Source organism: Argiope bruennichi, chromosome 4, assembly GCF_947563725.1.
Source record: "Argiope bruennichi chromosome 4, qqArgBrue1.1, whole genome shotgun sequence".
In the NCBI taxonomy this organism is placed as follows: domain Eukaryota; kingdom Metazoa; phylum Arthropoda; class Arachnida; order Araneae; family Araneidae; genus Argiope; species Argiope bruennichi.
In genome coordinates this window covers 125,704,968-125,732,337 of record NC_079154.1, presented here as the reverse complement: position 1 = coordinate 125,732,337, position 27,370 = coordinate 125,704,968, and the positions used below count along the sequence as shown (strand labels likewise).

General features: G+C 26.3%; 1 protein-coding gene across 2 annotated transcripts; it reads right to left on the bottom strand.

The window, feature by feature from the left end:
• Positions 1–342: 342 nt before the first annotated feature.
• On the bottom strand, positions 343–17,840 carry LOC129966012 (nibrin-like). Of its 2 annotated transcripts, XM_056080343.1 has the most exons (16): positions 17,719–17,840; positions 15,152–15,288; positions 14,092–14,237; positions 12,571–12,730; positions 11,389–11,492; positions 10,762–10,879; positions 10,139–10,311; positions 8,942–9,033; positions 8,358–8,445; positions 8,127–8,197; positions 6,691–7,001; positions 5,797–5,916; positions 5,558–5,695; positions 3,342–3,464; positions 3,117–3,154; positions 344–582 (listed from the first exon to the last, which is right to left on the bottom strand). In XM_056080343.1, exons 1-16 carry the CDS (start codon positions 17,744–17,746, stop codon positions 576–578), a joined length of 1,854 nt encoding a protein of 617 aa, XP_055936318.1. In that variant the 5' UTR covers positions 17,747–17,840; the 3' UTR covers positions 344–575. The 2 variants fall into 2 exon arrangements, with proteins under 2 accessions (XP_055936319.1, XP_055936318.1); XM_056080344.1 differs by lacking the exon at positions 17,719–17,840 and having other exon boundaries at positions 343–582; positions 12,571–12,707; positions 15,152–15,281.
• Between the last annotated feature and the right edge of the window lie 9,530 nt (positions 17,841–27,370).

Here is a 27,370-nt window from a genome sequence, read left to right as displayed (position 1 = left end):
CTCAAGATTTATACAAAATTATTTCAATAAACAATTTTTCTCCAATTCTAGACTGATTACTATAATATGTTTGTTTACTTGAAAGCATAATAAATGTATGATTTTGAATATAACAATTAAAGACAAAACTTGCATGTTTAGTTAATTTCTTTTTGTTGATACATAAATTATATAACAATGACAAATCAAATAACAAGACATTCAAAATCACCATATAATCAAATTATAATCACAAGATATTAAATTGTAACTATTAAAAAAGGTTCTTAAAAATAAAATGGATCTGAAAAGTAATTAAAAATTTTTTTATTTAAAATATAATATATTTACAAATTAATATTTATCATTTGTACAAAATAAGCTATACATTTTGGAATTGAAAATTTTCTGCATAATTATTATATTTTTAATGAATAAATAATAAAAATTCACAAACTAATTTTCATATTATTATATAATCTATCAGAGGTCTTGCATGTTACAACCATGTCTTGAAGAGAGAAAGAAAAATTTGTGGTTCACAGAGGCATTTCATTATTGAAGCATATGGAAGGAATAATTCTCCAAAAAGGAAGCTACCAACTATAAAATAAAGACATTTTATCAGTGTTAGATAAGAAATATAATATTTCATTATTCAAATAATAAGGATGTAACAATGTCTTCATATCGTTTTTTTTTATATTATCAACAGAATCAACGAATTATATACTTATAAACAAAATATTTATTATAGCAAGATATTTACTGCAATTTCCTTTTGGATACAAATACAGTTTGAAAATCTAAGCAACTAGGAAATATAACATAATCATTACAGAGAATTCAAGCTTGATAGCTATAAATAGTATAGAATTTATATACTTTATATTTTCCAGTGCACTGTATAGAATATACTAATTATGTATCATATTTCAACAATCTCCCCAAAAAATGATATATATGCTATTTAAACTGAATAAGCAATTTAAATTATACTTAACTATTCCACATGGATTTATGAAATCTTATATAGCATAGCAATCTTTAAAATTAGCAGGTAAAAATAACAGAAAAAATTTAAATTAAAGCTTTCCATCCTCTAATAACATTGATATCAGGTTTAAATCATTTATTATATGCATACTTCAACTTAGGTGAAAATATTTTGGTGAAGTAAAAGATCAAATTAAAATCACATATTTATGCGAAGAGCTAAAGATATTATATATTTTGAAAATTAAATTTCTAGTTCATTAAATTTAGAACTTATATTTGCCTGAAATAACCTTAAAATCCTATCTTTTTATGAAGTAAAACAAAACAAAACAAAAAAAAAACAATTCTATAGAAATAAATAAAAAACAATAACCAAGTACTGGCAAAACGTTTCATTTTTCCTAAATTAAACTATGAAAAGTCATTTAACCAGTTAACACTCAACTTCCTATCTATCGAACAGTTACATTTCATTTCCATGATTGAACTGAACACTTTTAATTTTTCTTTTTTTGTTTTTCCAAATTAGTTCATATGTGTTTCCAAAGTTACTTGTAAATATTAATACTAAGAACAGAATGTTGAAAATGCATGATGCATATTTCCAAAATTGTAACATCACAGAATAAGAACAAAATGTTACTATTTTTAACCAAAACAAAAACAAAAACAAGTGACCCAGGATGATTACTATCAATTTGAAATTTATCTTTTTTTAATTGAAATTTATGTTTTAAATTAAATTGGATATTAATGAGAATATGAAAACCACATTTCTAATAACTTTGCACATGCATAAACATTATAAATTGCAGCAACAGTTCTAAAATCATGCAAATAAGTGAAGAATGAGTTGCTAAACAGTAACAGCTAAACACAAAAGCATATGTTATAAAAAAAAAGCATATGTTACAAAAACACAGTTTATCATAAGCAGTGTTTAAAAAATCTGCAGAACTCAATTTTGCATTATATGCTGCCCCTCCCCTTTTGGAATAAAACAGAAAATTCTAAAGCAACATGCAGAGTCCTTGTTTAACTAAAAAGATATTTTATAAAGAGAAAACTCACAGAAATTGTTTAAAAAAATTAGTACATCATGAATTATTGCCATAAATATGAAAATCTTCATTGAAAAAGTCATGACTGGAAATAATATGAACATCTTGACAAATTTTAAATGTCTGTATGCTTAAACATTTTATTGGAAAAAGTATGATAAAAGAACTGAAACATTTTAAAAGTATGCATTTTTTCCCAAGGCCACATAGTTTAATGCACTAATAGAGGATGCAATTAATAGATTAAAAAAATTATGCATAATTACAGTTATTAAATATGCATTTCAGTCTTTATGTTTCATGTGCAACAATCATAACAGAATATATTAGGAAAAGATTGAACATACTCCCCCAACCCTTCCTTAAAGTGATATGAAATTGAGTTTCAAATTTATCAATTCAGGAAATAAATGTAAATATGAAATTTTTAAATAGGAAAAAATATAGATGTTGACTTTTTTAAGGAAAAATAGTGCTAAATTTAAATGAAAACCATAGACACAATATGAATCACAAAATTTTAGTTTTAGTGCAAAATATCTCTACAGTGTTTTTCATTTTCATTATATAATTTTTATATCAAAATATAATTTATCAATGCATTTTATTTATTCAAAACACATAAACTAACCAACAAAGTTTCTGTGAAAAGATATAAATGCCAAATATATTGAAGCAGTTAAAACCCAGCCATCAAATATTAGTTTAAGATCCTTATATTACTTTATTTGCAATAAAATTATAGTTTAGTTTAATTGCTAAGTCATAAAATTGATTTCAACTCAAATTTCTGTTTAATTGAATGTTTTAATTCTTTTGCAACAGCTAAGTTGCACAGTTCTTTAATTATTGCTTTATATAATGTAACCTTTTATATATTTTTATTTATTTGCTTTTTTACTATTTACACATATCAATTATATTTATATGAAGGGAAATCTTTTATGCAAATATATTAAAAATACATTCCTTTTGAAAAAGAATCCAATGTGGTACAATTTGAATATTAAATTACTTTTTTTATACACAAATAGGGCAGCACAGACAACATAATGAAAAAAAAATTAATAATCTTACTCAAATTCTCCTTTAACTGGTTGTGACTCTTCTTCTTGCTGTTAAATAAAAATAAAACAGTTAAAATAAATAATAATGTATTAAAACAAATGTTTTACTTAAAGATTTAGTCATAATCAAAATTTCTTTATTAATAGAATATCTTAGAGCAAAATAATAAAACAACTTTGAATTTTCAGTTACAATATTTAATGAATTTTGAGATTAGCAACACTATCTACTTACTTCTAAGGGTTCATCAGGTTCATCCCAGTTTGCAGCAGATATTTCAGCAGCAACTTTGTCATAGGCAACAAGCTCATGAGAACCAATAATGCGTGGCAAAGTTTGGCTCTTCTTGGGTTGTACCTTTAATAAATTACACTTAATGAATTTGATACATCCAAAAATAAATAATTAATCAATGTTCTTCGGAACATAGTCTAAATTTATTTCTGTTTATAAAAAATTAATATATTATATTAAGAAAAATCACGAGAATGATATGAAATTTTTATCTTTACTATCATAATAATAAGCTAATGGTAGACTGTTAACATGTTTTTGTTCAGTTTTTTGTTCTTTTATTATAATAACAACGGTCAAATATTCATGCATTAGTTTGAATTAAAATTCTTGTTGAAAGGATTGGATTCCACTAAATTCTTAACCAGTCTTGCATTAAATTATGATGTCATATGATAGCATTATGATGTGATATGATAATTTTGATGTGATATAATAGGTGATATGATTGTTCCATGCTACATTTGGTTCAGAAATAATTATCCTCAAAATGGTTTACCATTCTGAAAAAAAAAAAAAAAAAAAAAAAAAAATGAGAAAATGCATTATTGGATAAAGAAAAATTTTCAGCTTTCTTCCAATAAAACCACAGTTCTAACTGACACTAATCAAGTACTATATTTGCATTCACCTATGATACATTAAGATTATTCAATTGTTAATTTTGTTATATTTGGAAGAAACTGCAGTTTAAAATTGTTATTCAATAAGTACTTTTTTACTCAATTCAAATTTCAATAAACTTTTCTAATTTTAAATAGTTTTCTATTCATAATATTTTTCTCTCATTTCCATATACCATCTTAAAAAACATATATCAAATGCACTTATATTCAAATTAACAATTACAATGCTGAATTGAAATAAAAAACAAACAATATACAATTTAAACATAATATATTAAAAATGTTTTAGTTAAATAATCCAATAATTCACGCACTAGCAATTATTATGAGAAGATTTAGTGCCTTTCTTATTTTGATTGTGCCACCACTGGCTTGCCCATTCTGCTTAAAAGTTTATGTTTTAAGATTGCAAATACTTCTTCAAATAACTTCAATAACTCTCTCTGCAGAATTAGTAATATCACAATTGTTCAAACAGCTCTTGCCTTATTTCAAAACAGAACATAACTAAAATTAAAAGTACCAGTTCATGGTTCACACATTTTAAAAATACACATGAAATGAAACATATTTTTTTACTTATTCAAGATTTTACAATAAAGGGCACTTTAAACATTGTTATTTAATCATATTCTACTTTTTTAATTTTTAAATAATTCAAAGTATATCATTTTTATTTTATTTTTGATAAATATATAGTATAAAATAATATACATCATAAAAAATATAACTAAATTTTGCACACTCTACCAAAGATATAAATTCATTCTCAACAACTTACTTGTTAATTTTCAGCTTAATTTAAACAGCAGATTTAACTAAATGTTATTTCAATTAGCTTAAATTAACCAATATAAAATAACGGAAAGTAACAGAATTCCAAAACTCCCACCCATTGTTTTTAAACTATTGAAAAATCAACAAAAAGTCATTAATTTTTAAAATATATGAAAATATGAAAACTTACTTACTTGCATTGTCTTTAAAACAAATCAAAGCAAGAAACAAAAGCTCTCAAAATGTCTAACTTTTGACATTAAATTCTACTAAAGTGGGGGTAATACCAGTTGAAAAATATTTAGTAATTTGGGGGAAACATATAAGACTTTTTAGGCAGAACAAAAAAGGAGTTATAGAATGCGTTCGATTTAGCTCCAAACGCAAAATATAACTGTCCTATAACTACGATAGTAGGCATTAATATGTTAAAACACAGTTTTAGCATCAACAAATTGAACTTGCACCAAAGAATCACTTCCTTCCCCACAAATTTATAAGTAACATATGATCAGAGTACACAATAAGGTTACAAAAGCAAACTGAAAATGTGGTTTTAAATATCAAGGATTGCAAGTGAGTGGATATGCAGATGTAGATTTTTAAAAATATTTTATTATATGGCTTAGCAATATGAAAATTATCAAACTTTTATATGCTCAGAAAACTTGAGAATATTTTATTGCTGCACATTAACTTCGATATTTAATTTCAGCCACTTAAAAAGAATTAAAGCAAAAGAAAACAAAATACTTTTTTAAATTTCTTGAAATTTTTTACTGTTGAATTTCTGCTGCATTCAATAACAGGTGTAGGTTTTCTGCGAATCAATGAAGCAAACTGAACCTTAGCAAGATTCCGTGGTAAATTGACTTCATCCATATGGAATCCCTGGAAAAGATTCTAATTATAAAACTATACTAGGATTGAAAAATTAAATTTACATTCAGATTGAAAAATATTATATTAAGATTGTTTTTTATAGTGCTTACATTAGTTTGGATCGATGTAAGAGGAATTTCTTGTTTCATTTCAGGAGATGAATTGAAATTTGTGCTGTGTTTGATTTCATTTGAAGAAGCAATTCCATTTCGTTTTAAGGGAGAATCAATCTATGAATAGAACAATAATGAATACATTTGAAATAAAAAATAAATTTTATAAAGATCCATCTTTTTTTGGTAAATTATTATATTTTAAATATAGTAATAGTCATGGTATTTAAATCAAATTAGACACAAAATGAATGCATCAACCAGAAACATCACTTGAATAACACACTTATAGTAGAGTGCCTTTTAAACTCAATAATAAATAGATTTCAAAGAAATGCAAAAGAAAAGATATTAAAATTTTTTTGAGAACTTTTAAATATTAATGTTACATTCTTTATCAATAACTATATTTATAGAGAGACAGTTTAAATAAATTCTAGGTGAAATAAGCCAAAATAAAAATGTACAAGAAGCTTAAAAGATTAAAGAGGAATATATATATATATATATGTATATATATATGAAACTTATATAATGAAAATTTTCTCCTGATTTAATAATCTTAAATTTTTACTGTTAAACTTTAAAATTTAAAAAAAAAAATCACTAAGAAACAAGCAGAGAGTTATATAGTAGAAAATCTTACAGATGAAAGAAAAATTTATAACTGAAAGTAATACCTTCTATTATATCTCAAGATAACATTTACCATGTTAAGGAAAGCTGCTTGTGAATTCAAAATACATGCATTTTGAATGATTAGCACACAAAAAATTTACCAGAAATTAATAAAAATTTACTGAAAAATGTTATATTGATTTTTATTTCAAAAAATGAAATTATATTTCATAAAATTAAAGCTCTACTTTAGTGAAAATAAGAAGTACTTGCCTCATGTTCTGGCATCATTTCATTTTCTTGTTTAAGTATTTTATTTGGTACCAGATTTTCATTTTCATGAGATGTAGTACGTCTTCCTCTTAAAGGTCTTGTTTTAGACAAAGAATTATAATTTTCAGTATTCTTTTTCTCTTGTTTAGAAAGTCTGTCAGGTGTTGGAAGAGGCAATGTACTAGCTAAGCTATCCATTTTTGATGGCGCCTCATTTTTACTCTCTAATGGCTCTTCAAAAATATCATCTAATTCTTGTTTTATTTCTGCAGATAAAGGTATTTCAGAAATTTCCATATTTTCAACAGGATCTACAAAAATAAAGCAAATTATCATTCATGCAAATAAGATCAAGAGAAATAATAGGTTCTTCAAACATTTTCATACAAATAAGCAATTTACTTATTTGTGTATTTTTATTTCATTTGTTTTATGTTTACAAAGGTGAAAATTCGAACTCAATATTACATTTGCTTTCTGAAGCACTAAAGTTCTAAAATTTTATACACTTTTATGTCCTCAATGGTATACAATACTGCGAAATGTCTAGAGAGTGAATGTCATTTGGTCAATTGCTTTAAACTAATTTCATTTCAATATGAGAAGCATTCCTATTAGTGGAAAAATAATTATCGTAAATTCAGAATATTCATCAAAATAAAGACTAAAGTGTAGAAAATATTTAAAATATAAAAAATCTGCATTATTCTGCACTAAAAAAGTATGTTTAGTAAATTTACATATTTTTAATCAATTTTCATGCCTTTCTGAGTTAAAAAAATATGATAGTAGATGGGCTAGCATAGAAATATTTTTATATGCCAATAATTTCATTGCATGTCTTCCAATCAGTAACTTCCAAAAATTTGGGAAAATATTAAAGTTTAAAATATTTCAGTAACATCTAAAATTATCATATATAATTTCAAATAGAAATTTGGTGTGTGTGTGTGTTTGAAAATTTAAACAAGATTTTTTTATTATTATTATTAATGCAAAATAGAAGCTTCAATTCAAAATGATTTACAGAACCTTTTTTTTTTTTTTTTTCCCATGGCGCACAGAAAATAAAAGTGACTCAGTAAAGTATAAATATGAAGATTCACATCACACATGAAGAATTAAGAATTTTGTAGCCTTTTTTAGAAATTCTTACTGCTATTTTTATTTCCCCAACTTAAGAGGCTTAATTTATAAATATATATGTCTATGAAACAGTATTTGGTCTCTATTAATGTAGAGTCCCTCTTGGGACTCTACATTAAACGGCAGAAGAAGGTACTGCATTTCACTGCTGCATAAGGTACTGCATATTAAATAAGTGATTATATTGATTATTAGTTACTTTCTGCTTAACTTTTTATACAGATAATTTTGGAAAAAAATTGTAAGTTACTAAAAAATATAATATAGCATTTCACAGAAAAAAAAATTACCATTTTGGAATGATGAAAGATGTAGACTACTGAGGGCATCCGACACTGGATTTCTTGATTTGTTTTCAATCCTGGAGAAAGAAGAGGAGAGAAAGCATATTATTAGAAAGAAAAGTATATTGAATAGTTTATTTTAAAATGTCAAATAATAAACCACCAAACAAAATATTATAAAAAAAAACTTGAGTAAAAATCAATTATTATTTCCTCCAAATTTACTAAAAAAATTACCTAGTAGTTCTTTCTTGAGTGTCAGGAACATATACTTCTCTTTGTGTCAAAGTCTGAGACTGCATTTTTTGACTTAAAAGAGTTTCAACTAAAAAAATATATGCATATATATTATTTAATTATGTTACAAGATTCACTTTTCACAGCAAGAATTTCAATTGAAAAATACATATCCTTTCTTTTCATGCAGAGTTTATTTGTAAAATAATTGTCATATTTTAAGAACATACTAACTATTCAAAACTTTTTAAATAAAATAGTTTATTTAGCAATAATTGCCCTACATTAAATTAATAATATAAGTAAAAAATATATGAAAGAACATCAATAAGTAATGTACATAATTTTGTACACAAGAATAAAAAAAATGCAATGTATTACAATATGAAACAGAAATAAAATATTGATATTCCCTTGCACAAATTTAAATTTCAGAAGAATTACATACATTCAGCAGAATTATTAATTAACTTTGATTTGATAATTGCTATTTCCATATGTTGCAAACATTGATGCTAATAAAATTATTTATGGCCAAATTAATTTCAATACTTAAAATATAAAGATACAACTTGAAAACTTACCCATATTGAATTGTGGATTACAGAACTTATCTGTAGAACAATATGCAACAGATAAACCAATATCTGATTCAGGAATCAATCTATATTCTTTTCTATATATATATTAAAAAAAAACTGCATTGAGTCGATAATATATTTATAGAATATATTATAAACATATTTAACTGTGACAGAATAAAGTTTTAATGTAAATGGTGGTGCCTAGTAGAAATTAATTATTTTTCTGCTTTCTGAAAATATTTTTTTGCACATTACATTGTTTTATATACTACTTAATGAATATGTAAGAAGATATGATTATTATAAAAAAATGAGAACATTGTTGTCTGTTTATGAGAGAATCAAAAGGAAAGGCAGAACAGATTGTATATAACTATTTTAAAATAAGAAATTAAAAAACAATTCTACAGCAAATAAAGTAATGATAGAAATTTAAATTTTATATAATGCTCTTAAAAAAAGCAAACATTTATTAGCTTACATTTACACACACATACATATTAATGAAATACATTCAATTAATTATAAACATAATCCAATTTTAAATATGAATTCTTTTAAGTATAATAAAATGAATATCTGAAATGAAATTATTGGGATTTTAATACATATGCATATGATGTGTTATTAAATCCAAGAAACAATCAAAACAGCTGTTTTCAATAGCAGAAAATAGAAAATTGCAGGTGGTCATCTTTGATTAGGAAAAGATTGAAGAGAAATATAATTAAATAACTAAAGTCTGTAGTTATGAAATATCATAAAAAGCTTTGAATTTTTTATTTCCTATCAAATGATTTTGAAAGTACACTTTTTTTTTTCTTTTCAAAAAGAGTATAAACATGGCTTAAATGAAAGTGAAAGATGAATAAAATTAGTTTTAAAAAATGTGAATATATCTCTTGATAAGAATTAGAGAGATCTTTATTAGAGTGGTGTTTGTGTTTTTTTTTTTAAATTTTTATTTTGGATGCTGGCATTTTAATTTATACTCTCCCTTTCCCTAATCCTTCATTGATAATCAAATATCCAATCTTATATTTCAGTTCTCAATAATTTCTTTGAAAGTATATTCACAAATAATTACATGTACTTCTGAATATTTTTATTCATTTCATTTAAGCATATCATTTTAGCTATTCAAATGATTACTACTTCACTAAGAAATATTATATGAGCAGAGAGAAAAGGACTCACTTCTGTAAAATAGCTTTCACTGATGATAACATACTGCCGAATTCTTGGTTTTGCTGTGTTGGCTCAATAATACAACATCCATTTCTTAAGAGTATTTCAGGAGTTATTTTATCTGTACTTAATATGGAAGCATTTCCACCTCCAAGTATGATACCTAAGTGCAATTTCTTAAACTAAAAATAAAACTATAAATAAGTTTTGTATCCTACATACATTAATCATAAAAATACTAATTTTTTTCTTTTTCTTCTTAATATAGCATATCCAAAAATATACAATTGAAAGAAACTTTACTCTAAATATACAAAAATTTCCCAATCTAAAATAAAATTTAAAAGCAATCTGAAAATACAATATGTATCAAATTATATAGTATTGAAATCCAGCCATATTACATGTGTATGAGCATTTATTGGAACATGGCACAGGTAAAGATTTTGCATTATGTTGATGTAACAACTTCATCTGTACCTTTTTCTATTCTTTATCTATGTGTAGTTTCCTTTTCTTTTGTTTTTAATTAAAAGTTAGAGAAAATATCTTATTACACTAAAAAAATGTATTTATTCATTGACCATTTATAAAAAAAACCTTTTCTAATTATGAATAATTAATTGAATTACCTGCTTTTCATCTAGAAAGAAAAATGTTTTATCTTTGAAGATAGTTTTCCTCTGAAGATTTACATTAAATGAAACCACATCCTTATCTATGAGAGCTTCTCCAATAGGTGGTACAAATCTAAAACATCACATGAATAATGAGAATATAAATGCAAAGTGATTCGAAAGGAAAAATAATAAGAAAATTAATGAAATATGGACATGACTGAACAATCACATCAATGTGATCATGTCAATTTCATATATAAAATTTTATTTTATTTTTAGAACAAAATTGAAAATACAATGAAATTCTTTTAATATTCAATTTTTCTTAATTTCTCATTTGCAAAAATTTTACATATATGCCTAATTAAGCAAAGGCATATAATAATATTAAATCCAATATAAGGGAAATGAATAATATTAATTTAAAAGAAATATATAATTTTATTTATTTGTATTCCTTGGATACAAATTACACACACAAAATTCTTTATTTTAGTAATACTAGCATTCAACTAAACCAATAATAATTCAGCTATGTTTTGTATTTCTATGACTATAAAATATCATTATTGATGACGCAGAAAAGATAATGAAAATTAAATAATCAAGAAAAATATACTAATAAATTTAACAGCTTACTGTTTTGGGGACAAAAATGCTGCAGAATTTTTCAAGCTTTGATGCAGCTCTTGAAAATATTCAGGTTTCACAATTGGTTTAGCAGAAACTAAGCAACATAGAGCCTAATAAATGAAAAAGAATATTTTATAAAAACATATCATGTTAACAGACTGAACTTTCTTCATAAATAAAAGAAAAAATATTGCTTATTAAATAATAAAATGTAAACCAATTTAGCAAATGCATTTATAAGAAATTATAATGTATTTTTTTTAAATATATGCATAAAATGTATGTAATAAATTTTAATTAACAAAAAATGGTCATACATTAATCAAGAAAATTTGTATTATCATTTCAAAATTTTTGAATAATAGATAATTTTTTTTCATTAAGAAACATTACTAAACAGTATCAGTAACTCCTAATTCCTGGCTTCATTTCTTAGCATAATTGCAAATTACAGTTCATACATACATATCATATCTTATAACGATCATGAAGCAAAATGTTTATTTTGATATTCTATTCTAAAAAAATAGATGTGTGTGTTTTAATTATTCAAAAAATAATTCTGCAGCAACAAAAATGAAACAGGAATCTTCTTATTATATAAAGAAAAATACAAGTGGCATTAGTATATGGCCAAATTCCAGAAATTAAACAATGGCAGAAATAATTTATTTAATAATTTTTGTCAGTCAAATATACAAAGGAATTATTGAAATTAGTTTAAACTAAATTGCTGCCATTTCAGAGTAGACATAAAAAATTCATAGTTCTTCTTTTTTTTTTTTTTTTTTTTTTGCTGTCAATATCTATTTGAATTGACCCCTGATACATAATAGAAAGTTAAAATCATGGATTAAACATATATTTTTCCATAGCTGACAGAACGCAAAACAGCAAAACATTGTAATAAAAGCTAATCATATCTTATCCATTGAATAATTTACTTTATTACGTTTGAACATTAAAAGATAATAAACAATAAAAAAGGAAAAAATTGCTATTAGCAAAACTTGTAAAAATCTTTAAATTAATTATATTATAAAACTTTAAATTAATTATATTATAAAACTTTAAATTAATTATATAATTATTAATCATTTGCTATACTTAAAAAAAAAGAATAACAATATTCTTTGAAGGCCAATCACAAAAAAAATTAAAGAAAAAAAAAAGTAAAACGATACTAACTTTCACAGTTACTTTGACTTCAGTCATTACAAGATGCGTACAGGAAGGCTGCCATTCTGAAATGAGGTTACCACCAAGAAAATGAACAGTTTTTCGAAGATCTTTCTTGGCAGAAATTTCCAAGCAAGACGTTGTAACTACCAAAGGAAGATTATAAATTCTATAAAAAAATGAATTAAAAACTTTTAATTTATATATCAAATGACAGAGAAAATTAAATAATAGTAGATCATAGTGGGATAATTGATTGGTCTATGATTTTAAACTATATTTATTCATTCTATGATTATAATAATAAGAATATTTTTTAAATAAAGATCATATCTGAAGCCTATATGAAATATTATAATAATTCATTATCCATCTGACACCTTAGAGTTAGATCAAGACTAAGGAAGGAAGGAATGAAGGTGTGTTCTCCGGCGTATGCTCCAGAATCGTAGTTCTTAGCTTTAGCCGGGTTAATAATTATTGAATATTTCAAACACAAAAGTTTGTAAATACAGAATCGTCTTGCTCCTATGGGTTTGAATGTCTTGTAGAGTGACCAGCAGAGAGAAGGGCAGAGGATGTGATTCTCATCCGAGATCAATAGCAGAGAGAAAATTTCACAATATAAAGAATAATCAATCAATATAAATGACACCATTTCCATCATTTAATAAAGCTACATAAAAAAATCTATAATCTATCTAAAATGGCAATGTTTATTTATTGACAATATTAAATGAAAAAAAAAAGAGGGGAGGAGTCTTTTAATCATATAAAAGACATATAGGGTCAAACAAATGATTCATTCTTCACAGAAAAAAAATTAGATAGCATTTATTAAATAATCATTGCCAGAAAATTGACACACATTGTTAGATCCAGAAAATGCATAAAATCAAACATAATATATAAGTAAAACTTCTTTATTGTTTTATACAAATGATTCAATAGTAAATTATTATATAAAATTTCACAATAAATAGTTACAGAAGCAGTAAAATTTAATAGACATTTTGGAGTTTAAATATAATTATTTATATTATATAGAAGTCTTACATATGTAAATTGAAGATATTATTTTAAAATATGTTTTATTACATTAAATTAATATTTTAGATAACTTACTTGAAAATTATATTAATATTTAAATTTAAATTATAACAAACATATGAAATATTACATAATGTGAAAAAAAAAGATAATAACTTAGCAATGACAATAGTTTATTCAGTTTTATTTATATATTTCAAATAAGCTATTATATATTTCAAATTTTATAAAATAGTTTCTTAACATGTTTTATGTAAAATAAAAATAATAAAATAAAAGCAGTAATATCTATGAAATTTGTATTATTCCAATTTTTAAAAAAGCCTTGCTATAAAAAAATTAAGTTTTATATTTTATTCCATTTTTTATACATTTTTTTAACACTGTACACAAACATATGAATTTTTTACAGAAAAAAAAAAGAATCCTATAACTCAAATTTTATTTAATTTTTACAGCATTAATAGAGTAAATATCTACCTAAATTCACTTTCAAATTGGCCAAACTTAACAACATCCTTATTTTGGAGTTCCATTTCTGAAGTTATTCGTATACCATTTTTAAATGTCCCATATTTCGATCCTTCATCTCTCAAAAATAAGGAAGATTTCTTAGATGGATCGCTCTACAAATAACAGAAAAATGTACATTTACAAAATTAGATTATTAAACAGTAGTAAAAAATCATAGTAATGCTAATAAATTTCTTTTTTGTTCATGTAATGTGCATTAAGATCACTATATCAATTAAAGTTTGGAATTTGGAATTAGTAGTGATTACAAATATCTACAGATCTCAAATTTGAGGTTTGAGAAAACAGATCAAATAAGAATTTTAACAGATTCTGGTGTATGCATATACCCTCTGTGATAGAACTCTGAGATTCAAGCAGAATTTTTTCAACAACCAAATTTCTATAAATGGGGGGGGGGGGGAGCAATTAAAATTATGAATCTCAAGGCAAAATTCCTCCAACAAGAAGATTCTAGCAAAACACTCATTTTCATATATCAGACATTATATTCAAGTCAATTTGTAGAAATTTATTAAACAATTATATGTTAAAATGAAAATTTTGGATTTTTTCCAATATTAATAAGGCATAATGTATGAAATAGTATGTAGTGTGTGTAAAAACATTCATATGGTCTTGAGATTTTTTTTAAAGTTTAATTTCTAAATGTACAATTTTACAATTTAGCATTGTATACAGACAAACAGACTAACAAATATTCAAAATATTAAAATGTCACTAAATTTCTCTAAAATAAAAAAAAAAAGAGAGAGAGAGAAACTTCATTTTCCTTGTTTATTCTTGCAAGGTACGACAGACTTTTTGAAATATAAAATTAAAAGAAATATATTTCAAAAATTAAAACATAAAAAATATTCAAAGAAAGAAAAATGAATTGAAATTGTTTGCACATAATACATAAAATTTAAAAATTTTCTAAATAAAATTTACAATAAAAAATAAATTAAATAGATAAAACAAAGTAAAGTAAATAAAATGCAATTAATATAAAAAAATATAATACCAAATTTCCTTCTGGATGCTTAATAAAAAGAACAGCGTGACGTCTGCTTACAGATGGATCATTGGCAATTAACAATGTTGCATCTTTACGGCCAACAACAAATTCTTCAGCAACAAATACATAATTCTCCAAATGTTCTAGAATAATAAGCCAAGTAAAACATGTAATTTTTTTTTCAAGAATTGGTTATTATATTATGAAGTTTCGAAAAAACTTTTGCAAATTTAAAAATCAATTATTTGCAAATATTTATTAATGTTAAAAAATGAATACAATTTCAAATATCAATACTTGTGTATTAACTACATGCCACAAATTAATTGCCAACAATGTCATGTTTATTACAACAAACATTTGATAACAAAACAAGATAATCAAAGATGTCATGCTAGTCTATTGCCTATATTTGTTAATGGCATGCAGTTAAATAAAAAGTTTTCCAGTGGCATGTGGTTTATTCATAATTATCTAAATATATTGTTTAAAAAAATAAAAAAAAATAAAAAATACTGCTTATAACAGAAAAAATAAATAGTAAAACTAATTAAAACTTTTTCAAATTGTTAAAACAAATGCAAAAATAAGACGTTGCATCCTTATTTCTTTTTATATAAATGAAACTTAAAGTAAATATTATCATATAATGCCAGATAATCAGTATGTGTGCATGCATGTATTAAATTCTAAATTATGTCAATTTTATTACCATTTTCAAATCCATAGTATATCTTTTAAAGTTATTTTCAAGAAACTTTCATGATCACTGTGGTGTGTATGTGGGGGAGGGACAAATGAATGGATGCATCACACATGCACACAGAAGATTTACAGAAAAAGGGTGATTCTCATTCTTATCATACAAATAAAAGATAGAATGCCGTAATTGAATTGAATTTGCTATATTAGCATATTCTTTACAGAGAGTAGCAATGCTTTCAGAACCAATGCAGGACTCTTTGACAATTAAAACAAAAATCAAAGCATTTTAGAAACTAAACAGCTTTACATTAAAAAAAAAAAAAAAAAAACCCTGAGTTATGTAAACAGAGAATTTTGTTTTTTGCATTAAACATTTTTTTTTTTTTTTTTTCAGTTTTCATTCATCAATAAAATAAAAGAGATGCCTTTTTATAAAGCTTTAATTATAAAGAAGCATTCATTACTAACTTAATTCCAAAAATTTGCATTCCTAATTTTATATATTTTCCCTAGAATTTATGTCAAATGAATTTATTTTACAGCATCACTTGATTATATTGAATTCAATTAAGAATGATATAAATAAATGGATAGACTTGTTTAATGTATAGTTATCAAACTTGAATTATTTTGGGGCAAATTTACTTACCAAATGTACTGATGACTTTTTCTTTCTTTTTTTTTTTTTTTTTTTTGGCCATTATAAAAATTGGTTGATACCAGAAATGGTACAAATTTAGGACAGCTTAATCAGCTTCATTTTTAGATTATACACAATAGTAATATATATAGAAATAAAAAATCAGTCCTATAAAGATTTGTATAATTAAAATAAATTAAAATTTCAACATCATAATTTCATATGTTTCAACAAACATGACTTATATAACTGTTTGCAACTGAATTGAAATTTAGTATTGAATAAATAATGTAATAAAATTATGTAATCTACATTTATAAAGGAAACTCTTAATTAAGTTTGACACAATTTTCTAAATTAACAAACAACACTTGTTATAAATTGCATACCATTACAGGACATTAGTTATGACAGAGAATATTAGCATGTAATGTTTTGGAACTCTTTGATTATTGATCATTAGTATGTGGTTTCTACATAAATATAAAAAAATAAGAATACATAGAGTTTTATTGTATAGAGAATGCCAGTAAAAAGTATGCACTTTTAAAAATGCTCACAAAATTATACATTAATTCATACTATTCATTTTTAGAAACAAAGCAAAAATAAAAGCACAATGTTTGCAATTTATACAGAAAAATGACATGCATGAAGAAATAACACAATTCTCTAAAATGACATGCATGAAGAAATAACACAATTCTCTAAAATGACATGCATGAAGAATAATGCAATCTTTATGTAACAAATATTTCTGATTGTAATGCTTAAGAATATGTGTTGTTTCCTTAGAAGCAACGAAAAAGGCCTTTAAGGTAAATGAATAAACATTGATATTAAAAGATATTGATCAGAACGTTTAACAAATCCATATTTAAAAAAAAAATGAATAAACGAGAGGGATGAGGGAGGAAAAGAACTGATTCTAAGGTTAGTTAAATAGGCATGTGCCTATATTAAATATATCAGTATTTTTAGATACTTCCTAACAGTATCGCCCATCAAGATTCAATCGACAGACAGTAGTGAAATCGCCAAAATATACTACAGCTCATAGCTGCAGTTTTGGCGTAATCCTATGATCGTCAATTAAGTCCGGGAGCCCCTATAATAAGAAAGTTTACCGTACCGTATTAAATATTTGAGAATGGAATTTGACACGATTTTTCATGAAATAAAATTTTCCTACAACAAAATATTCTAATTATAGTCATAAACTACAAACCTTTCTTTGTATGCTTCAATTTCCACATTTTATTTATGTCAGTTCAACCAAAATGTAACATTTTAAAATCAATGCGCGCTGCGATCAAATTGAAAATAATAACAACCTGAAGCTGGTTTCACCTATAATGATAAGAAATAATTTCTTTTACGTGTATGTGAAAAATCTCAATATAGTAATAAAATTTTAATTGTATAGTGATTAAATAAAAATTATTCTTATGGTTATTTCGAATTTTTTTAAAATCTATAAATATGGCCTTTTGTAGATCATTGATGGGTATCGATTAAAAGCGAAAGTCAAAGAACATGCCCAACAAAGAATTTGAGAAAAAATAGAAAAGTTGAATTAGTGAAAAAAAAAAAAATGTCTAATTTCATTTTATTAAATTTTGAGAACTTCTATCATTTCTTAGATCCATCCATCTGTTATTTTATTGCGAACTTCAAACAATTTTGCCCCAATGCTGTTTACTATCGTTTTCAGCTGAAATCGAAGACAAATAAAATTAAGAAAAGAAAGAAAGTCTCTTTACGAATGCGAATTCTTATTTTATATTAAAAATGAATGCATCTGCAATTCACTATATCATTAATAAAAGTACTTAATATCATCGGAAAACAAAGCTAAATTTCAAAATTCGGTCGCCCACGGTCAACAGGTGATCGTCACTCAATTATCCATTACGCAGAGCAGACGGAAACATCTTCATTCTTCAATGTTTCGACGAAAATAGTTTTAAAATATATTTAGTTAGTCTAAATAGATTTTAAATAAGTCTAAAAAGTTAGATGTTGCTGTTTAAATCTTATACATTTAAATAGCACGTCTCAGATATTTTAATCTATTGGCAAAAAATTAGCCGCAATAAAAAAAAAATCCATTTTTTTAAAAATATATACTAACAGAAGAATATTTATAAGACTTAAAATTTTGAAAAACAATATAGTCGAATATTATTCTAAACTATTGAAATGCTGAACTCTATTATTGTACAATACTTGTTTCTCGGGATCCACCAAATTAGTTCCTAATACTATAAATATTGCACAATTAATTCTGATGACTTATTTTAGAGAACGGAAAAGAATTAAATATGCTGGCGTATCATATAATCATCGTTTAAATATGTCCCGTTCCTATTTTTCACTTACTTTGAAACTCGAATCCGGCACATTCTGGCTTGCGAACAGCCTCTTATCCATTGAGCCAATAAAATCTTGAAAAGTAATATTAGTTATGGTAATTGCACGTTCCAGTCAACAGGAATACTGTTTACTTCATTTAATTTTGGATTATGCATTTAATTAATATTTTTTTAAAGCAATTTTAAACTAAGAATCCGATTTAAAGAGAAAGAGAATAATTAAACTTTGCTATCAGAAAAAAAAAAAAAAAAAAAAATGTGAAAATTCAAAAATAATAGCTTTTAAACAAATGAGAAATTTAAAAAATTTCGTTTTCCTGGAAACTGATAATCGTTTTTGGCTTTAAAATTAAAATTTCAATGTTAAGAAAAAGTTGAAAACAAGATTTATCTAAAACGAGGGTTTTTCACTTACAATACTTGTTTAATTAAACATAATTTGACATATTTTATTTATAGCAAAGGTCAGATTAAAATTTAAGTATATTGATAAATAATTTCGTGAGTAAATCCCCCTCCCGCCCCAAAAAAACTAAAATTGTGTATTGTCAAAAAGAATACAAACATATACATAATTTAAAAACTCTCACCGCCTCAAGAAACGAATGAAAATTCCATTACAAAGAAACATATTCCCAATATTAACCTTAGTGAAAATTCCATTACAAAGTACATTAGAAAAATTCGTTAGTAATGTATATCAAATGCATGATTGTTAAAAATTTATTTTTTCCAGTTTTAATTCAAAATATTTATAATTTAAATGAATTTATAGATAAATAATTAAATCATAACATTTTAGACTATCAAAGTTGCTACAAAGGACAAAAAGATGATAGTCTTGATGTTAAAAAATAAAAATGTTTTGAAATTCCACTCAACTTGAAGTTTTATTCAAAATTAATTTTTATATGAATTATTAATGGCATTCAAACGAAAAAAAAAATATTATTTATCATTTCAATATATGAAAAATCTTTGCTTCTTTCTTCATTTTGCATTTCATAGACACCATAAAATCAGCTAAGCTTTGTAAGTCATTATCATTCTAACTTTTCCAAATTTTAAATTCCTTTTTATTGACGTACTAGCCGCCTTTGGCGACCATCCGGTTCTCCAATCTTAATGTTCGTTAAAATTTTAATAATTAAATATTTTATGCAATTCCAACTTTAATAGATTCTTCAGCAAAATATTTTAAAACTTCAAATTTTGATAGTCATATAATTCACTCATAATATTATAAAGGCCTTCAGTCATAACGTGATATATATCCCTCCAATTTTCTGTTACCCCTCGTAGAATTTATGTTTTAAATTAAAGTGTAAATGATTAATCTGCAATTAATATAATAATATTTTTTACTGAAACAAAGCATTTTTTTAATAATATGATTACTGATAATAGAGTCACTGAGCGTTTAAACTCTATGGGCACTAAAGAATATCTTTCTTAATTTATGTAATCTCTCAAGAATTTGTCAACAAAATTTTCTCAGATTCATCATGAAGAGATCGATTTATTAACAATGTTTAATTTTAAATGCACCAAACACTAAGAAAATAAAATGAATCGTTTAAAATAATCGGTCTAAAACAGGTTTAAAAAAACTACTTCAAAAACGATGTACTTAAAACTATAAGCATATACAAAAAATATATATAGCTAATTTAATTACAAAAGAATGCAACTAACCTAAAAATAATTTAAATCATTGAAAACAGGTTAAATAAAACTACTTAACCCATCGAGAGCCGACTGTCTAGCTTAAGAATGTTCTTAAAACGGCCTCAGTCAAAATAAAGGTTGAATACAATTTACTAGATAAGAAATTGGCAGAACGTTCGTAAACCGGCCTGGTATGTTTTTGCTTTCCCCTGACCGTTCACTACAGGGGGTAAATTTTCCCGCGTCTCGACCATCACCACCCTCTAAACACCGGGGATTTTGAATAGTACTTACTGACTGATCAATCAAGTAATAAATCTGTCGACGCATGGCAATTGCCATATGGTTTTTCGACTAAGAAGTTGGTTTTCGCTCTGAGAACTAAGAACTTGTCTTTTAACCTGCAATGTTTACAGAAAATAGAATTTGTTCAAAAATAAATTTTTTAAAAATTCCTCAATATGATTTTATAAATTTTTATTAGTAATAGAAAAATTTGTTTAATAAATTCTTTAAAAGGAATTATCATTCATCAAATTGCATTACAAATATAATACATTCTTTTTACTGACATTCAGTGAATTTCAATTAAGTTTTTTCTAATTTTTGGTTGTAAGCATTTTACTCGCATATTATATATATAATGGATGAATATATAGTTCTCTGATTAAAATAAATTATAAAAATTTATTATTAATAATCTAAAAATACTACATTCATTTCGGATATAAATCTGTTATTGAAAATTATAAACAAATATCTGTATTATTATTTTTTGTTTGTTTTTAGATTTTTGTTTTTCATTCCATTTTATTAAGTTCTGAAAATAATAAAACAATCTTTTGTCAATATATAGTAGGTGAATATTTTATTGATAATATGTTGATGAAAATATTATTAACTTGAATATTTTTGACTTATTATTTTATTTTAAAATAATTAAAAAAATAAGTTGAAATAATAAATTTTTAAAGTTAATTTTAATACTTAAATAAGAAAACATATTAATGTATCCATTTACTCACGAGGCTTATATCTGATAAAAATCATCATTTCATTCATATATTTAATAAGTGAATATTTTGAATGTCAATTTCTTATATCATTCCTAATCTTGTCACAAATCTTGGTAAAAATGACTCATAGTCAGTGCAGAAATATTTTCATAAATCCATGCATTTCTCTGCTGACAAATATTGCGAAGAATCTTTCTTTCATCTTACTCCATCAATGAAATCAAAATTCCCATTGTACCCATTTTATTAAGTTGCAACATTATGATCTTTTATGAAAATTCGTAAATTATCTGGTAGATAAAAACGAGACTTAGCTGCATGTGTCCAACAATTAAAAATTACCCTTTCTGACCGTTGCTTCCTGGCTCTTCATTTCTGAACAATTCAAACGAATTTCATTGGAAATATTTAGAAGGTATTTCACTGCATGTGAATTTCAAAAGATAGATGCACAATAAAATAAAAGAAAGACAATCTAGAGTAAGTAATCATAACTTCAGCAACGTTTAGAACCCGTAAGTGAAAAATAAGGTTTTTATTTCATTGCAACAACAAAAATACTTTCTACAAATTTTGGCACATTAATTAAAAAGAAACAAATTATAGATATTATTGAATCTGTAATAATTTTGCCAGTTTGTGGAGGAAGGGCAGTGTAGAGCTGGTTGTGTGTATTTAAGCCAAGGAAAGATGCTTTCTTGTCTCCTTTCTTATTTATTTTGCACACACACACATATAGCAACACATGGACGATGGCTACACATATATAAGGTAACACATAATACTATATACAATTAAAGTAGAAATTGCCGCTAACAAAGAGCGAACGAATACTTCTTTTTGCCGCTAACAAAAGAGCGAGCGGTGCCTACTTGCACCAGTTTCACACCAACTCTCAGGGAGAAGTCTTTTCAAAAAACAGCTTAAGTGCGCCTCCCGCCACATTCCAAACATGCATATGGGTTAGCGCATACTGCGCCATCTATGTTCAGTATTAATCTTTACTGTATGAATAAATATACAAAGAATAAAAAATACAAATAAAGTAATTAAATAAAAACAAAATATTATAAATAATAAAATCACATAAACATACTCCCACCCATCAAGAAGTCATTCTTGATGCACAGGTAAGATACACAGTTTAACTATAGGCCTTTTAAAAAGCCCTTTCAAAGTTTTTAATGTAACTACTCTTATGGCCCCATCCTTACCAGGATGTATAGCTACAACCTTACCAAGAGGCCATGTTGCTGGGGGAATATTGTCTTCTTTAATAATTGCAATATCACCGATTTTAATGTTTGGATAAGAATTTTTTCCATTTTCTCCTATTTTGTTTTGACATATTACTTCAAGATCTACAACATACAACACAACTTAATACACATTTTTTAACTATTCCTTTAACATTTAATTTCTAAAATGTTTGGCGTAAAATACCCATTAACAAATTACCACATGCATGCAAATTTAAAATATGAAAATATTGTACAATCAGAATACTTAATTTATGCTGGTTAGGTAATATGATAGGATGTTTTGCATTATACTGCAAAGATGCATTTTGAAGACGCCCTCCCACTCTGAGCAACCCGTCCTTATCAATGAATGGACAAAGTGCTGATAGTGGGCTTTTCTTTGGCATTCATTGGTTTGACCTTATACAATTGATTTCAGCATCAAAAAATACAGTTTGAACATATTTTACAATAATATTACGAGCAAAAATTCTTTCCTTTGAAGTTATAGGTCCAATTATACCTGTAGAATTATTAGCTTTACCAGTTTTACAATTATTTATAAATCTAATACAAAAACATAATACATTAATTAACTTAGTATATGACGAGTATTTTTCAATTAATGAATCTATTAAGACATTTTTCAAAATTGCAGCAAATACCCATGCAGTTTTTTTTCTTTTCCTTAAGGACAGAGTCATTGTTTTTGAATACTGGTTGCTTTGGCCAGTCAGCCTCTGATGATGTTAGGAAAGTAGGGCCCTCCCACCATAGACGACAGTCTGGCAGATCCTTAGGAGACAAACCTCTGGATCCTATATCTGCTGGATTTTCCTTTGACAGCACATACCTCCATCTATTTTGAGGGATGAGGTCCAAGATCTCTGACGTCCTGTTGGCAACAAAGGGCTTCCAATTTCGAGGAGGTGAAGACAACCAGGAAAGAACAACTTGAGAATCTGTCCAAACATATATATTAATAACATGATCATTAAAAGTTTTAATTAGAACAGATAATAATCGGGCTAACAGGAGAGCTCCATTTAACTCCAGCCGTGGAATGGATACAGGCTTTAGCGGAGTTACTTTGCTTTTAGCTGCTAAAATAGTGACTTTAGTAACACCATTATCAGTTCTTTGAACCGCATAAATTACACAGGCATATGCTGATTCCGATGCATCCGAAAATCCATGAAGAGTAATTTCCTTTTCTGTAGTTAGAAGCCATCTCGGAATAGAAATGTGACATATTTGCTGAAATTCCTTTTTGAATTTACGCCACTTAACTGCAAAATTTTCCGGTAAGGCACTATCCCAATCAAGTTTCAGCAACCATAACTGCTGATAAAAGATTTTTATTAATATTGTGCAGGGTGAAAGAAAACCCAAAGGATCAAATAGCCTTGCTGATTGTGACAGAAAAGATCTTTTGGTGATTTCATTCTCAAAATTAAAGTCAATTTTAAAAACAAAGCAATCAGTAGAAGAGTTCCAAATAAGTCCCAGAGTTTTAGAACAGTTTTCGGGATGAATTTCCACATTAGATTCATTAGCACTCAGGCATTCAGCTAAATTATTTAAGACATGTGGAGAATTAGAACGCCACTTTCTTAAGTGAAATCCTCGGACATCTAGAATTTCCGACAATTTTTGAATTAACGCGATTGCTTCTTCATTAGATTTTGCTCCAGCCATCAAGTCATCCATATAAAAGGAATTTTGAATTATTTTAGATATTTCAGGATTTATAATTTGAGAATCCAAGCCTATTTGATGTAAACATCTAGTAGCTAAAAATGGAGCGGATGAAGTTCCATAAGTTACAGTAGAAAGTTTGTATTCCTTAATAGTGGAATCAGGGGAATTTCTCCACACTATTTTTTGCAAATTTTGATCTTCTGAATCAATTAAAATTTGTCTATACATTTGCTTTATATCGGAAGTGAAAGCAACTTTATTTAGTCTGAATCTGACAAGAATAGTAAATATATCTGGTTGCAATAATTTTCCTACCCCCAAAACTGAATTCAACGAATTAAAGTTAGGCGGTTTGCAGGATCCATCAAACACAACTCGAAATTTGTTTGTAATGCTGTCTTTCTTTTGCACAGCATGATGAGGAAGAAAGTAATCCGGTTTAGAAGAATCAAAATCTTTATTAGGTGACATATGCCCCAATTCTTCATATTCACTCATAAAACTCTTGTATTCCATTTCAAATTCTGAGTCAAATTTAAATTTCTTTTCCATTGTTAGAAGCCTAGAAATAGCCATTCCCTTTGTATCTCCTAACTGATTAATGTCCTTATAAACAGGTAATCTTACAACAAATCGACCCTTATCATTTATTCTGTAAGTCGATTTAAAATGATTTTCACAAAATTCTTCTTCATCTGACATAAGAAACTTTTTATCCGGCAACTCTTCCATTTGCCAAAATTTTTGCAAAACAGAATCAATGTTACAATCATTTTCAACGGAAATCAGATGCGATTGTGTGTACGAGGATGAAATAGAATCTCTTCGAATCTGACCTGCGACAACCCAACCAAATATTGTGCTTTGCGCAATTGGTTGTCCTTCAGACCCACTAATTTTTCCATTACGAAGGATTGAGAAAAAGCAATCAGAACCTAAAATTATATCACATACTGATGGCCTTGAAAAATCTTCATCTGACAGAGTGATGCCCTTCAAATAATCTAATTCTTTAATGTTAATATTCTCAACTGGGATTTGAGAAGTAACCTTATTTAAAATAAAAGCATTAACTGTCAAACATTCTTCACTAAATCTTGACCCAATTTTTAAATTAACTGAGCCATGTGTGGTTCCTGCTTGAACCCCACTTATCCCCCTTAGAGACACTCTAGCATTCTTTCTTTTTAGTCCTAAAATATTTATTACATTTTCACTGACAAAACTGGACTCCGAACCACTATCTAGTAAAGCTCTGAATAAGAAAGAATCACCCCCACTATTATACAGTAAAACCTTTGCCGTGGGAAGGAAAGTTATAAATTTGGAGTTGTTTAGACATGTGCTAGAACTAACAGGCCTTTGAGGTTCCACTGATTCATTGCGTTGCGTTTCTCCCCCTTGGCGGATGTCGTCTTCGGAGGGGTGTTTTGGGGTTTGATCGTTAGGTTCGGGTTCGGATTCTGAAACACGTGCACTATTTACTACCCTTTTAACATCTTCATGCAAGAGTGAATTATGGTTTCCTTTACATATGGTACACTTTAAATGGCAATTAGTGCAATCCTTAATTTTATGAGAATTCAAACATAAAAAGCAAAGATAGTTTCGCTTTACAAAATTCTTCCGAGCATTAAAATCCATATTTCTAAATTTAATACACTTATACAATTTATGCATTCCCGAACATTTCAAACAATTTTTATCACTTTTATTTCTTTGAATATTTTCACATGCAACAAAATTAGACTTAGTAGGAATTTTAGCATCAGATTCATTATAAACCATTAATTCAAGAGATGAACATCTGGTATTTAAAAATTCCAAGAATTCTTCCCACGTAGGAAATTCTATTTCTGAAGTTTTCACGGACCAAAGTCTTCTTGTTTCAGGATCTAATTTTTGCAATAACAAATGAATTAGCCATGGATCTCTGCTAGATGCCTCTTCTCCTAAAGATTTTAACCCTCTCAAAACCTCATCACTCGTGTCAACGATATTTCGCAAATTCGTTGAATTGGCTTGAGAGATGCCCTTTTGTTCCAAAAATGTTTTGATTAATGCATTAATAATTTTCTTCTTCTTATCATACCTGTCCATTAATTTTCCCCATGCTTCTTCACAGGAATCATTGGACAACGGTATGTGCTTAATTAAAGAAGCGGGTTCATCAGACAACAAACCCTTTAAATACTGAAATTTTTGGCTATTGCTTAGTGAAAGCTGCGAATGAACTGTGGATACAAATAAATCCTTAAATTTCATCCAATCTTCAAATTTACCAGAAAACACTGGAATAGTAAGTTTTGGTAAACGAAAATTCGAAATAGATTGCACTGAAGAATTTTGTGTTTGAGCAGAAGTAAATTGAGATCTATTAAAGACATCAATTTTATTTTGAAACTTTAATTTCAAGGAAAAATATCTATTTTCGAATTCCTCTATTTCAGAATCCTCAATAGTTAATTCTGAATCTAATTTTTCGAACTCTTTCAAAAGTTCTTCTAACCTCTGCAAACGAATCACTACTTCATTTTTTGATTCTAATTCATCTGCAGAATATTCTAATCTAGTCAAGGAGGCCTTAACCTTGCCTCTTGCGACTTTAATTTGCGTTATGTGTTCCTTATATCTTTTCGGATCGTCCATGTTGAAAAGAAATTATATAACAAATCGTTTGCGAAACGGAACCGAAACTAAAGCAAATTATGTTCGCTCGCAATTCGAGAACTTCTTATTAACTCTTCAGATGTTCTTCTCTTTAAAAACATCAAACTAATAATCAATAATAATAAGAAACAAATGAAAGAAACTTATCTGTTTCTCATGCTGACATCTCGTCGGTGCCTCCAATTTTATGTAGAGCTGGTTGTGTGTAT

What these genes read in the sequence shown, in the direction of transcription:
- LOC129966012 (XM_056080343.1), bottom strand. Translation starts at nt 17,746, where the DNA reads ATGTGGAAATTGAAGCATACAAAGAAAG. An exon ending in GCATTTTTGTCCCCAAAACA is followed by an intron (nt 10,880 to 11,388) that starts GTAAGCTGTTAA and finishes GTGATGTTTTAG; the next exon opens with ATTTGTACCACCTATTGGAG. An exon ending in ATTTCAAGAAATTTAAAAAA is followed by an intron (nt 3,465 to 5,557) that starts GTATTTTGTTTT and finishes AATTTATTAAAG; the next exon opens with GTACAACCCAAGAAGAGCCA.